This window comes from Hordeum vulgare, chromosome 7H, assembly GCF_904849725.1.
Source record: "Hordeum vulgare subsp. vulgare chromosome 7H, MorexV3_pseudomolecules_assembly, whole genome shotgun sequence".
NCBI lineage: Eukaryota > Viridiplantae > Streptophyta > Magnoliopsida > Poales > Poaceae > Hordeum > Hordeum vulgare.
Window position 1 is genome coordinate 606,210,615 of NC_058524.1, and position 12,513 is coordinate 606,223,127.

Sequence of the window (12,513 nt, forward strand, 5' to 3'; positions counted from 1 at the left end):
TTTGCTATATGTTTAAGCCCAATAAGCTTCATATTTTTTCTATTATGAAAAATATTTTCGGTTAATAATATTTTAATTTTCCAAAATGTTGTTATCCTGTTTTTTTTTTTGAATTGATATATTGTGACAAATTTTCATAAGTTTGGAAAAAATATTCTTATTGTGTCAACCAAATGTTCATATGTTTATAAAATTTCCAAAAAAATATTTCTATTTAAGAAGGTTCACGTTCTCAAATTAGTCTACAAGTTATAAAAATGTCCACACACAGCAACCTTGGTACTCATAAGTTTTTTTCTAAAAAATAGGGAACCCCCCCCCCCCCCGGTGCGCGTGCACACACACACATATACAACAGGCAAAACTAAAGTAGAGTATAAAAAGAAGAGGAAATAATGGAAAACGAGGAAGAAACCTAAAAGATGGATGCACGAATTAGATTGTCCACGACTCTGATGATGACAAGTGTGCAACCAAATGCCGCATAGTGCACCGGTCCAAACCAAGTAAGCAACACAATGTTGGCGGAGAAGTTGCTTCCCTATTGCAAGGCAACCAAACTATATGCACATCATAGCTCGAATCCCTCCGGTGGTGCTCTTTTTTTGTTTGAGGCTAAAAATAGTCGCTGTGATGTGAAGATGGTTTGGATAATTATGAGAAGTCTTCCTTGCCATGAATAGCCCCTTTAAGGCACAATGTTTTCTATATGGGTTTGCCCAATAAGCTTCATACTTTTTCTATTAAGAAAAATATTTTCAGTTAATATTTTTTAATTTTCTAAAATGTTGTTATCCTGATTTTTTTGAACTGATATATTGTGAAAAATGTTCATAAGTTGGAAAAATGTTCATCTTGTGTCAACCAAATGTTTATTTGTTTGTAAATGACTTATACAATTTTCAAAAAATATTCCTACTCACAAAGGTTCACATTCTCAACATATTTTACAAATTTTAAAAATGTTGATGGACAACAAGCTTGGTACCCCCCCCCCCCCCCCCCCCCCCACACACACACAACGGGCAAAACGAAACTAGAGAATGAAAAGAAGAGGGAACAATGGAAAAGGGTGAGAAAACCTACAAGATGAATCCCCAAATTAGATTGGCCACGACTGTGATGATGACAAGTGTGCAACCAAACGCCGTGTAGTGCACCGACCCAACCCAAGCAGGCAACACGATGTTGGGGGAGAAGCTGCTTCCCTATTGCAAGTCAACCAAACTGTATGCACAACATGGTTTTTGGTCTGTATGACCTATGTGAGTCTCTAGTCGGCCATGTATGTTTTTTTTCAAGAACTACTTAACACCAGCTTGCCATCCTTGATATCAGCTTCTCAGCTCAACACATCAAATGTTAAATGCAAAAAGAAAAAGACTCATGCCCTGTTTGGAACCACAATAGATTATGATAATCTTGTTTATGAAGATGTATTATACAATCTGGTTTATAAAAATAATCTAGGTGATCATGTTTGGAGGCCAGATTATATAAACTGTAAACCAATTTTTACATTGCATAATGATCCGTCTGCCCTCTGTTTTTTTAAAAGAGAAGGGTGGCGGTGGTAGGAATGTAATCATCTCCAACTTTACAAGGATAATAAGTCATTAGCAATCCATAATCTGATTTAACTGTGGTAGAGTAGATTGTGAGTTTTTAATAATCCGTCCATCTGATTTTTATAATCTACATCATAGTCTGTCCTGTTTGAAAACAGAATAGATTATAAAAACTGGATTATATAATCTGAGTGGTTCCAAACACAGGGCCTCAAGTTAATAACAAGTTTACTCATAGAAACACTTGCAAGCAAACAAAAAACGATCACACACGCCTCCCACTCCGCAATCTTCACTTTCTTTCAGAACCAACTGAACTTACCATTGTGCAAATAGTATAGTAGCTCTATGCACATACACGCCAGGATGCCTTATTAGCGGATGGATGCCTTTTTCAGAATGAACAAGTCATGTTTCAGCGGTGTCGAGAAACCCTCACCTGTACCTTGGGGAGAAGCAAAGCATATATGCACTCTCTGCAGGTCTGAACATGAAAAACCCCGACCTGGCTGTGTCCGGGCCTTCCCACTTTCGGCAGAATCAAATCCGGCGCGGCAACGGCAAGTTGACGAGGCGGAGACGCGCACCCACTCGCCGGCAAGCAAGGTAGCTAGCTTAGCTAGCTAGCCAGGCATCTCCCCGCCGACGAGCTGACAAAGCCAGCAGGTTCCTTGAGGCATAGTACCACTCCTGGTAGGCCACCCCTTCAGGTGCCCTCCCTCGCACTAGTGGTGGAAGAAAGCAACCACTGCTACCGGGGACAGCACGGCACAGCACCACGCCACTAGCCCGCGGATTATATCCGAATCCCCGGCGCAACGGAAATTCCATTCCATCCCCCCGCCCGCTGATCCTTCCTAGCTCGTGTTTTCCACAGAAGGAAAAATGAAAAAAGGTTCTAGCTCGTCGGAATCGGCCCGCCGGAAGTGGGGACGAAGGCGGCCACGTACCTGGGAAGGAAGGGAAGGATCGTCGGATCCATCCATCCATGTCGTCTGTTGACTCACCACGGTACAACGTATGGATGGTGTGGCATATATGCGCCGGCAAGTAGCAGGCCAGCATCTTTGCGCGGGAACTAGTGGAGATGTACCATGAATCACGTTTCCCCATCGCAGATCCTCGAGTCGCATGTTTCACCCGACGGAACAGTGTCGCGGTAACCGAAGCCGGAGAGAATCTGATGCAGGAGGCGTCAAGGATATATCCTATCTTTCATTTCAAAACGGAGGCCCAAGTTTTGCCTCCAATGGAGTTTGTGTTGCAAGCGACACCTTTAGACCGTACCGTGCGGGTTGGAGGAGGCAATGACCGTCTGCATTGCATTTCGCCACTCTGGAAAGGACAACGCCTGTCTAACGGCGGGATCTGTTCGATGAAACTCCATGGCGTCGACGTATCGGGAGCTCGACTGGATCATCGCGGTCCTACCAGGGGCCTTCAAATCTTCATTCCCCCCATCACCGGTACGTCGGAGTATGCGTCTTACCGGGACCGGTGTGTCCACCATGAGAAGGAGAGGATGAGGGCGGCCGAGGCCCACCTCGCTACCGATATGACGGAAACGGAGGCAGTTGATACATCGTCCACAAAGGAGGAAGCTAGCCGCTTCTGCCATATAAAAAAGCGCAAGCGGAGGAACATGTGCGCCCTCACGCGAGAGCGGAATTGGGCGGTCTGTGCTATGGCCGGACTGCCACCCAAGAAGGAGAAGGAGGACAACGACGGGTCGGATAACTCCGATGACAAGCAGATCTGATTCGATTCATATTGTGTCTTTGATCGCTACTTTTACGAGAAGGACGACAAGGGCGTCAGAGAGAGTAAAGGCAAACCTCGACGATCTTCTCCATAGCTATAGCATGTAGGTTAAACATGTCAAATTTTAATAGTCCAATAACATGTCGTGACGTGCTAGCATTTTTTACGTAGTTGCATGAGTTTATACGAATTTAAAGATATATCAATTGAGGTGTCTAGTTGTGACAAAAGATAATCAAGACTTTTTTGGGTCCGGATTAGCTAAGTCGGTTGTTGTTGTAGATGCCTTTACAGGTTAGTACTACAACAAAAACCACTGCTGATGTTGCTTGGCAGCTCAGCCGGTACGTGGCGGCGACAAGGTGGTGGGGAGTGCCGTGCAGACAGGCATGACCTGACCATGAGCTTGGCATCTTGGCAAAAAATTCGTCTAGACCATGCATGAGCCCGAGTCCTCCTGCCTGACCCACCGCGCCCTGCATGCATGGGCCAGAGAGTCCATCACACTGTCTCCTCATTCCTCCGCCATTATCTGGCTCTGTCCATACCTGGCCACCGCGTGTTGCCACGCCACTCGCCGATCCAGATCATCCATCCACCGATGCACGCATGCCAAAATGTACTATTTGCAGTAGCCTACTTTTTCTACCATAATGCAATTGTTCACGTACATAAACATACATTCATCCTTATAAAATTGATGAAGCCATCATAAACGTTTTCACGGTTTGACGGAAATGTCTTCTCTCATCAAACGTGCATCGTCGAAAGACCTAGAATAAATTTAAAAATGCAAGCACGAAAGTCTGAAACTTAAACTCTGACAAGCAATTGACACCACTGTCTCTTAATCATTCAACCACAACAGACTGGTTTGCCATTTATTCTAGCCAGTGCTACTTACTACCTGTAGCTTGCAAGCATGGAACTCTGCTTCTTTCGAGCCGTACCGTTTCCATTGCACACCAAAAGAGAATCCCGTGTTAACCATTAACATTAAGTGGCAGTGCCATTTGCAGATAAGCACCCCATCCCCGGCACACAAGCGACTGCAAGGAGGCGTCACTCATGCCCATCAGCGAGCGCCGGGCCGACAAGGCTGGTGCGCGCACAAAGTCACCGTGTCCGCTTACGTTGGCCGCACCCGCACCGCCGGCTCAGCTGCTGGCGCCATAGCTGAAAGTGGGGGTGGAGGTGGAGCCGTTGGATTTGCATATGCTTTTCTCCGCATATACAACCAAATGGAGTCCAGCTACTCATCGTAATCCGGCTGAAAGTTGTTGCAAGTTTGCCGGAAGATAGCCGGAGCGCGACGCGATGGCGTGGACGGGGATGCGGCGCCGTCCGTTTCTTCGGGGAGGAGCAACGGAAGCGGAGTAGTGTGGTGTGATGCTTGTGAGATTGTTCCGGAGATTCAGGGGCTTTCGATTGGCAAAGCTCTCGACTTTCTCATGTACATCTCCGTTGATTCTTTTCTTTTCTTTCGGACCTGACCAATCTCGCCGGGAATCTACACGCTCCGGCCTAAATCTAGCGGCAAGTGCCGGGACGGGAGGAGGAAGATGGAGATGGGGTGGGGAAAGAGGGAAAGCTGCCCGGGGGAAAGAGAAAGCTGAAACGAACAAGGGATGGCCGCCCGCTTTTATTGCCGGCTTTCTTGCAGCGCCGTCGTGCCGCTGCTCTCGAGGTCATGGTGATGGTGATGGTGGTGGTGGTTGTCCATCCGGCTCGCCGCGTCTTCGTCATGGTCGCGGCTCTGGCTCGCCGCGTCGTCGTGGTGATCACGGCTCCGGCTCGCCGCGTCGGCGCCGGGGTTTGAGCTCGCCTCGCGGCCCTGCTCGCCCGCCTTCTTCTCCTGCACTTCGCCAGCGCGCGTGCTCGCGTCAGGGGCCGCTGTGGCAGCGAGCTCCGCCTCGGCGGCCCGGCTGGTGACCGGCTTGGCGAGGAAGGTGGGCCGCTCGTCGCCGGCCATGATGACCACCACGTGGTCCAGGATATCCATGGCCGGCTTGGACGCGCCGGACGCCGAGCCCTTCTCCCCGTCGGCGTCCCCCGCCGCCTGGCCGTCGGAGCCGCCTTCGAGGAACCCGGAGAGCTTCCAGTAGGAGCAGGCGAGGATGAGCAGCGCGAAGGCGATGAGCCCCAGCATGGCCGCCAGCCCGCCGAAGAGGTACGGCACGGGCGACTGCCACGCCGAGTGCGGCGCCGCCGTCCCGTTGAGCAGCCCGTGCGCCGGCGTCGCCGTCGGCGCCCCCGCGAGGTGGCTCGCGGCCAAGAACTCTGCTCCGGGCCTCATGGCTGTGCTGGTGGGCAGAGGAGCTGCGCCTGATCAGTTTGCTTCTGCTGCTGGTTTCTCTTGTTTGCGTTGGGGGTGGTGTGGGAGGGGTGAGATGGAAATGGGATGTATTTATAGGAGGTGGAGGAGAAACATTGCCCATTTTTCTTACAGGGTGGGCACTGTTCATTTGTGACGCCAAGGAATATCAAAAGACCAAAGGGGATTTCTTAATTTTTATTTTCGGTTTGGAGATATGGACTCTGTTCCTAGATATTTGCAAGAGACACACCACTTTGGTGCCAATTGTCCTATCAAATGTCAAAGGCAGTATCATTATCCAAATGGCATGTTTATTTTGGCATAGAGGTACCGCCTATAACCGCGAAAAAATGGTGTGATTTTTCTCCTCACGGACAAACAAATATCAAAGAGGGAATATTTTGTTATACCCATGTTTATAGAGGAACTGGTTAATTTGATCCATTCAATGCGAGCGATGCTTGACTCTCCTTCGAGTAACCGAATCCTGCGATTTCGGCCAAAAACACGGCGAGGCAAACGGGTGAGTTGAATGCCGGTGGGACATGGTCGAGGTGAATGTGGTTATAGGGGGTAAGTTCGGCATGGCAAGACGGTTATGAATTATAGATCATTCGTCGCAATGAGGAATATAAGTATGTTTTTCATTTCCCTCCCGGATTAGATTTTCACATAAACTAGTTGGTGAGAAGAAGTCAACAAAGATTTATATTGAATAGATTCATGGATTTTTTTTTCAGATTTTCTATTAAACTAATCCAAATTACTCTCCGGATAAATGTAACTATCTTTAGATCCAACAATAATAGTTCTAGAATGAGCACTAGAAACGGCTTCCGCGGATATGTGTCCATGTCATATGTTGCGAATGCATGAGTTCATATTTTACATTTCACAATACGTGATATAAATATTCTAGTACATTAGCTCATGATTTATCTTATAGTTTGACGAGAAGTTTGGTAAGTAAATTAAGGTAGAAATTGTTTAGAAGATAAGTAAATTGAGGTGATTGATTATCATACAGGGAAGGTGCGGGGTTGGACGGAAAAATCGATGAAGGGACATGGTGGGCGGCGGTGGTGGTTGGGGGTGGGGGGGGGGGGGGGGTGGGGGTGGGGTTGACGAAGGGTTTTACCGACATGAAAAGAAAACTACTCTTTTTTATGTAACAGAGAAGGAAAGAGGTAAGGGTGGCTCTACATCCTTTTTTTGATAATACGAATACCCAAACTCGGTGTATGCATGGACTTAAACCTGAATGACTTGGTTGTACATCCCATAAACAAGTGAACTAGCTCACTTAAGGGATTATTACAAGAATGACGTTTTGGCTCTCGGCCTCCATGGAGGTCGAATTTTTTATTATTGAAAAAGAATTGGTTTAAAAAAACCTAAAAAAGATTGTACAACTAAACACGAGTGTGATCCATATGTGTGTAAAATTTCAGGGCGAAATACTTCAAAACACGACCTATACAAAAAAGAAAAATTCATGGTCTGAAAGGATGGATAATATCATGTGTTAAAAAGTCTTAAATTTGTCTTTCTTGCACAACCCTCATTTCAACGTACTTAGTCCTGAAAATTTACACACTTGTGTATTATATCTTCATCTATATATGTAATTTTTTTTAAAATTATTTAATATGTTAAAATATGAATTTTAACGAAATTTGAATTTTGCATTTGGAGGCCTCCATGGAGCTCGGCCTCAAAAAGCAATTTCCGAGTTATTACTCATTAGTTAGCTAAAATTTGATAAAACTCTAGCCAAACCTTCTTGATGAACTTACAAACATCCTTTATGTGGATATGACTTTATATATAATTTACTTGCTAGAATATTCAATAATGTACATTTTGCTATAACTGCTTGTGTTTCAATACTTCACTTTTGCACCAAACGTTAATGATTTTACCTATCAAAGGTAAATAAAAATAGGCTGGTGAGAATTGCCAAAAATGATCATAATATAGATGTAAAAAGGGTCCAAATTCCCTTTATATTAATCAAGAAGTTCTTCGTGGGTACACGGGAACAATTTAATTTTAGAACAAAGAACGTGGTTCTAAAATGAGCACTCGAAATGGTTTCGGATGATCGTGGTCAATGCCATATGACGATGACGTATTGGTTCATATTTGGCAATCAGACATTAGTTGATATAGATGTCTACTTATTAGTTACCTTCACTTCAAGATCCAACCATTCTTATCCTGATATCGCTTCTATATATAACCTGCAACCTAGAAATTACATAGCTTTTGGTGTATTTGTGTGCTTCCAATACTTCAATTTTGTTCCTTGATTGAAGGATCATCACTTGTCTTATGCAATTACTTTTTTTATACAACTCCAAAGATATCTTAATTGTTATTGATACTGTAATAGTGCCATGGTTCTACCTTACATATTACCAATTGCGGTAGAAGCCGCAATCACTCACGCAATGCACCGCTAAACGTGGCAGACGAACCGCTGATATGGCATGACACGGACCCGCTGAACCGGATGCTTGATCTTGCGGGAAAGTTGCGTGACTTTGAAACCTCCCACTGAGTGCCTACGTGGGGGCCGCCAGGGAAACCACAAAACCTCAATGGCTTGCAGGGCCCGTTTGCCAGCACGGGGAAATCCTCCACGCCTAACAAAAACAAGTGTCCCACCGTCACTGACCACACGGTGTGCTCAGCGGCGTGCCGTCGGGTGTGGTGGAGGAGGGGTGGAGGAGGAGGCATTGGTGGCGGTTCCCTAGGGCCTCGTTTGGTTAAGGGAGATTGGGGAGGTTTTGAGAGGGAGGGATTTCAGGGGATTGGGTGAATCCCTGTGTTCCACCCAATCCTCTCAAATCCCCGGGCTTTGCTTCCACTAGTCTTTCGAGGAGGGTTTTGAAACACATGGATATGAAGGGATCGAAGGGGAACGGAGGGGATTGGGCTAAGCAAACCCCTCCTACCAAATGGGCGCCCGAGGATCTGTGGGGTTTCTGGTCCTCCCGGAGATTTTCCTCTCAAAACCTCTCCAATCCCCCTTAACCAAACGAGGCCTACAGGTGCCATGTGAGCCGTCCTAGGCGTCGCGTGGCTGATCCTTTTTTTTTGTTAGCATGGTACCATTCTTGTCATGTGCAGTGGGTGTTGTATCATGGACGAGGCTTGCTTCATGCCGCCTTGTTTGTTTCTTGAACAAGTTTTGGACCGAGGCCTCTAGTGAGTTAGTGCTGGGCCGTCCCTATGTTGCTTGAGCCTGTGGCACTGCTGGTTTGCTGCAGGACAGCTGCATTTACAAAAGCAAACGAATCTGAATTCCATCAATATCCATTCTTGTCCCCCGGCATAAGTCACTTTGGATTTCATTATAGTTAATACTAGTATTTGTTTTCCAATTTAAAGGTGGTGTAAGTTACCGAAAGATGGGGAATAATAATGGTGTGGAGTGTTGTCCGTTTCTTCAGAGAGCTGTAACTGAAGCAGAGCATATGTATCTCCATATGTCTTTGGATTGGCAAAACTTCCAAGTCTCCCATATGTATCTCCATTAATCTCCACTCTACCAATCACGCCAAGAATGTACACAGCCTAAATCTACGGGAGGAAGAAGCAGGAGGAGGAGGAAGAAAAGCAGCCCCAGAAAAGGGAAAGCTGTAGCGAGCAAAAGGCGGCTGCTTTTATCACGAGCTTTCTTGCAGTGCCGTCGTGCTGCTCCTCGCATGGTCATGGTCATCGAGGTGGTTGTGGCTCCGGTTGGCCACGTTGTGGTCATGGTCGCCGCTCAGGCTCGCCGCGTCGTGGTGATCACGGCTCGGGCTCGCCGAGTCGGCGCCGTGATGCGAGTTCACCTCGCTGCCCTGCTCGTCCATCTTCGTCTCCTGCCCGTCCCCGCCGGCGCTCGCGCTCGCCGGCGCGTCCGTGGACGCGAGCTCAACCTTGGCAGCCCGGCTGGTGACCGGCTTGGCCAGGAAGGTGGGCCGCTCGTCGCCGGCCATGATGACCACCACGTGCTCCAGGAAATCCATGGCCGGCCTGGCCGCGCCAGACACCGAGTCCTTCTCCCCGTCGGCTTCCCCCGCCGCCTGGCCGTCCCGTTCGCCGTCGAGGTACCGGGAGAGCTTCCAGTAGGAGCACGCCAGGATGAGCAGCGCCAAGGCGATGAGCCCCAGCATCGCCGCCAGCCCGCCGAACAGGTACGGCACCGGCGACTGCCACGGCGAGTGCGGCGCCGCCGCCGTCCCGTTGATCAGCCCATGCCCCGGCGCCGCCGTCGGCGCTCCCGCTTGGTGGCTCATGGCGACGAACTCGGCTCCGGGCCTCATGGTGTGTGTTGGTGTCTGTTGCGCAGCAGAGGAGTTGCACGTGATGACTTTGTTGCTCTGTTTTTCTCCTGTTTGTCTTAGTGGTGAGTGGGAAATGGGGTCTATTTATAGGAGAGGAGGCCCTCAGGAGAAAAATACTATGCAAAATATTGGTGTATTTCTTATCTGTGATGTCAAGGAATAGAGCAATGCTACATCTACGTAAATGTTTACGTAAGTTTACGGGATAGTCTGATTTGGCAATCATTGATTGGACTAAGAGGAGGATGAGGCCCACCCACCCCTGAAAATCAGGGGGGGGGGGGATATTTAGATTAGTTGGAAAGTTTAGTAAACGTAAGTAAGATTTAGTAGGTCTAGCATTTTCGCAAGGAATATTAGAAGGCCAATGGGGAAATTCTTGTGTGGAGGGGGTGTACTGTGTTTTAGATACCACCCCTTTTTGCGGCGAAACCGCCGGGAAATGCCCATTGCAATTTTTATAGCAAAGAAAATGTGTGTAACTGGAAGAGTTGTACCCATTTTTTGTCAAATTTGTTATGTTAGAGATTGTGCCAATTTCCAAAGTACATGTTATTTTGGCACAGAGGTATTCCTTTGACAAAGGAAAAAATGAGTGAGTAATTCTCATAAGGGTTAATTAGATTTATGCCACTGCAACTTTCATGAGTTGGAAAAATGTCATTACAAAAACTCTAGCTGAAAATATGCCACTACAACTTTCCCATACCTCTACATATGCCCATTTTGAACCATAGAAATATGGAAGATGCGGAACAGCTAGAGCGCAAGCCAAGTCCCAATTTCTTTTAATTACCCATTCCAAAATATAGAAATATCTTATAACATGATTTTGTTCACAATAATTTGCTTTCTTAATTGGTCATCACATTGAACAACATACGAACGAGGTCTTGGGTTTGAATTTCTCTTCTCCACCTTATTTTTATTACAGATCCAACTCCGGTGGGAAGGGGACACCCTTATTAACTCTCGCGTAGCAAACCTTCGTTGAACGAATACCATTCCCTTTGCTCCGCGCTACGTTTATGAAACCCGAGAAGAGACTATGAATATCTTCGTGATCAACTCCTTGATCAGTATATCACTTATCCTCGTTATCGACTTCGTTCTCTGTACTCGTGTTTGTGTTCCGATATCCCATGATCATAATCACAAGTATCTGGCCAGACAATAATGACATCGTAACACCGACTGGGCCTGGAGAGTATCTCTCTATCATGAGAGGAGCAAATCCCAGTCTTGGAATATCGTCACCGAGACATACATTTCCGGAATACCTACAAGTGACCTGTATTCACATCCATTTACGGAGTGCCATGTAGTAAACCCCAAAGTATCCATATGGTATGTTGGTATGAAATATTCTCATGGTCCAAGGAACAATGCAAATGTGAACAAGTAATATGAAGTATCGATAACATAACAACAATGACATCTCCTAGTAATTCATAAGTTGGGTCTATCCAATACCATTGTTCACAACAACGGTGTTCTCATATATTGATAGCATCTTGTTACACTTAACAATACTCATGATCAGGAAAACAAGATCATCCATCAATATACGAGCTAGTCCCAGATAGAGGCGGGACTAGGGATCTCTTGGTGTTTATATTTCCATGCATGTATTTGGGGTTTCCACCAAATCATATATTCACGAACCAATACAACTGTAGCATAGAAAAATAAACTTAACATTGAAGATGAAAATATAATAATGCATTTATTATTGCCTCTAGGGCATATTTCGAACATTTCACAATGCGGAGGGAGTAGTAAATAACAGAGCATACTTCAGGGAGATTATTAAGTGTGTTTTACATTTACCTCTAGGCTTAGGGGTTTCTCTCCATAAACTACTTGGTGCAAAGTGCTCAATCGTAATTTATATTGAATATATGTAACAGTAACATGTCAAATCTTCCTTAATATTAATTTGGGAGGTTCTTCTGGGATAAAAGATAGTGATTTTTCTTTAGGGCCAAATATCATAGTTCTAAAATATGCACCGGAATGACTTGGTACAATGCGGGTCAATGCCTTATGCCAGTGACACATTGGTCCATTTTTACAACATTCATTAGCTAAAGGAGTTACCTACTTATTAGTTAGCTAAAATTGATTAAATCCCAATTAGACCTTCGGGTCAACTTACACCCATTTTCTTCTAATATTGATCCAAATATAACTCATTGGCTAGAAATTGCACTTAAGCATATTTTGTTCTGCTACAGTTTAGGACTTTTGATACTTTATTATTTTTATTAAGTGCTATATATGCTTTTAGCTGGCTAAGAGTAATGAAATTTAGTCACTTGAGAATTAGCAAAAAAAATGATTATATTGCAAGGTATGTTGTGTTGGATGGACTAATTCATGCACTAGCCACTGCAACTATATTATTAAGTACTCCCTCCGTACCTAAATATAATTCTTTGAAGATATTTCACTAGGTGTCTACATACAGAGCAAAATAAATGAATCTATACTCTAAAGTATGTCTATATACATCCGTATGTAGTCCATT

General features: G+C 45.6%; 1 protein-coding gene across 1 annotated transcript; it reads right to left on the reverse strand.

Annotated features, from left to right (window-relative positions):
* Positions 1-4,090: 4,090 nt before the first annotated feature.
* LOC123409475 lies at positions 4,091-10,052 on the reverse strand. Its single transcript, XM_045102364.1, has 3 exons — positions 9,325-10,052; positions 9,057-9,199; positions 4,091-5,654 (listed from the first exon to the last, which is right to left on the reverse strand). Exons 1-3 carry the CDS (start codon positions 9,960-9,962, stop codon positions 4,972-4,974), a joined length of 1,464 nt encoding a protein of 487 aa, XP_044958299.1. The 5' UTR covers positions 9,963-10,052; the 3' UTR covers positions 4,091-4,971.
* Between the last annotated feature and the right edge of the window lie 2,461 nt (positions 10,053-12,513).

Excerpts from the sequence above, each read along its gene's own strand:
- LOC123409475 (XM_045102364.1), bottom strand. The coding sequence starts at position 9,962 with ATGAGGCCCGGAGCCGAGTTCGTCGCCATGAGCCACCAAGCGGGAGCG. Across the intron at positions 9,200-9,324 it reads ACGGCACTGCAAGAAAGCTC|AGTGGAGATTAATGGAGATA; the intron begins GTGATAAAAGCA and ends CGTGATTGGTAG. Across the intron at positions 5,655-9,056 it reads TTATTATTCCCCATCTTTCG|GCGCAGCTCCTCTGCCCACC; the intron begins GTAACTTACACC and ends CAAACTGATCAG.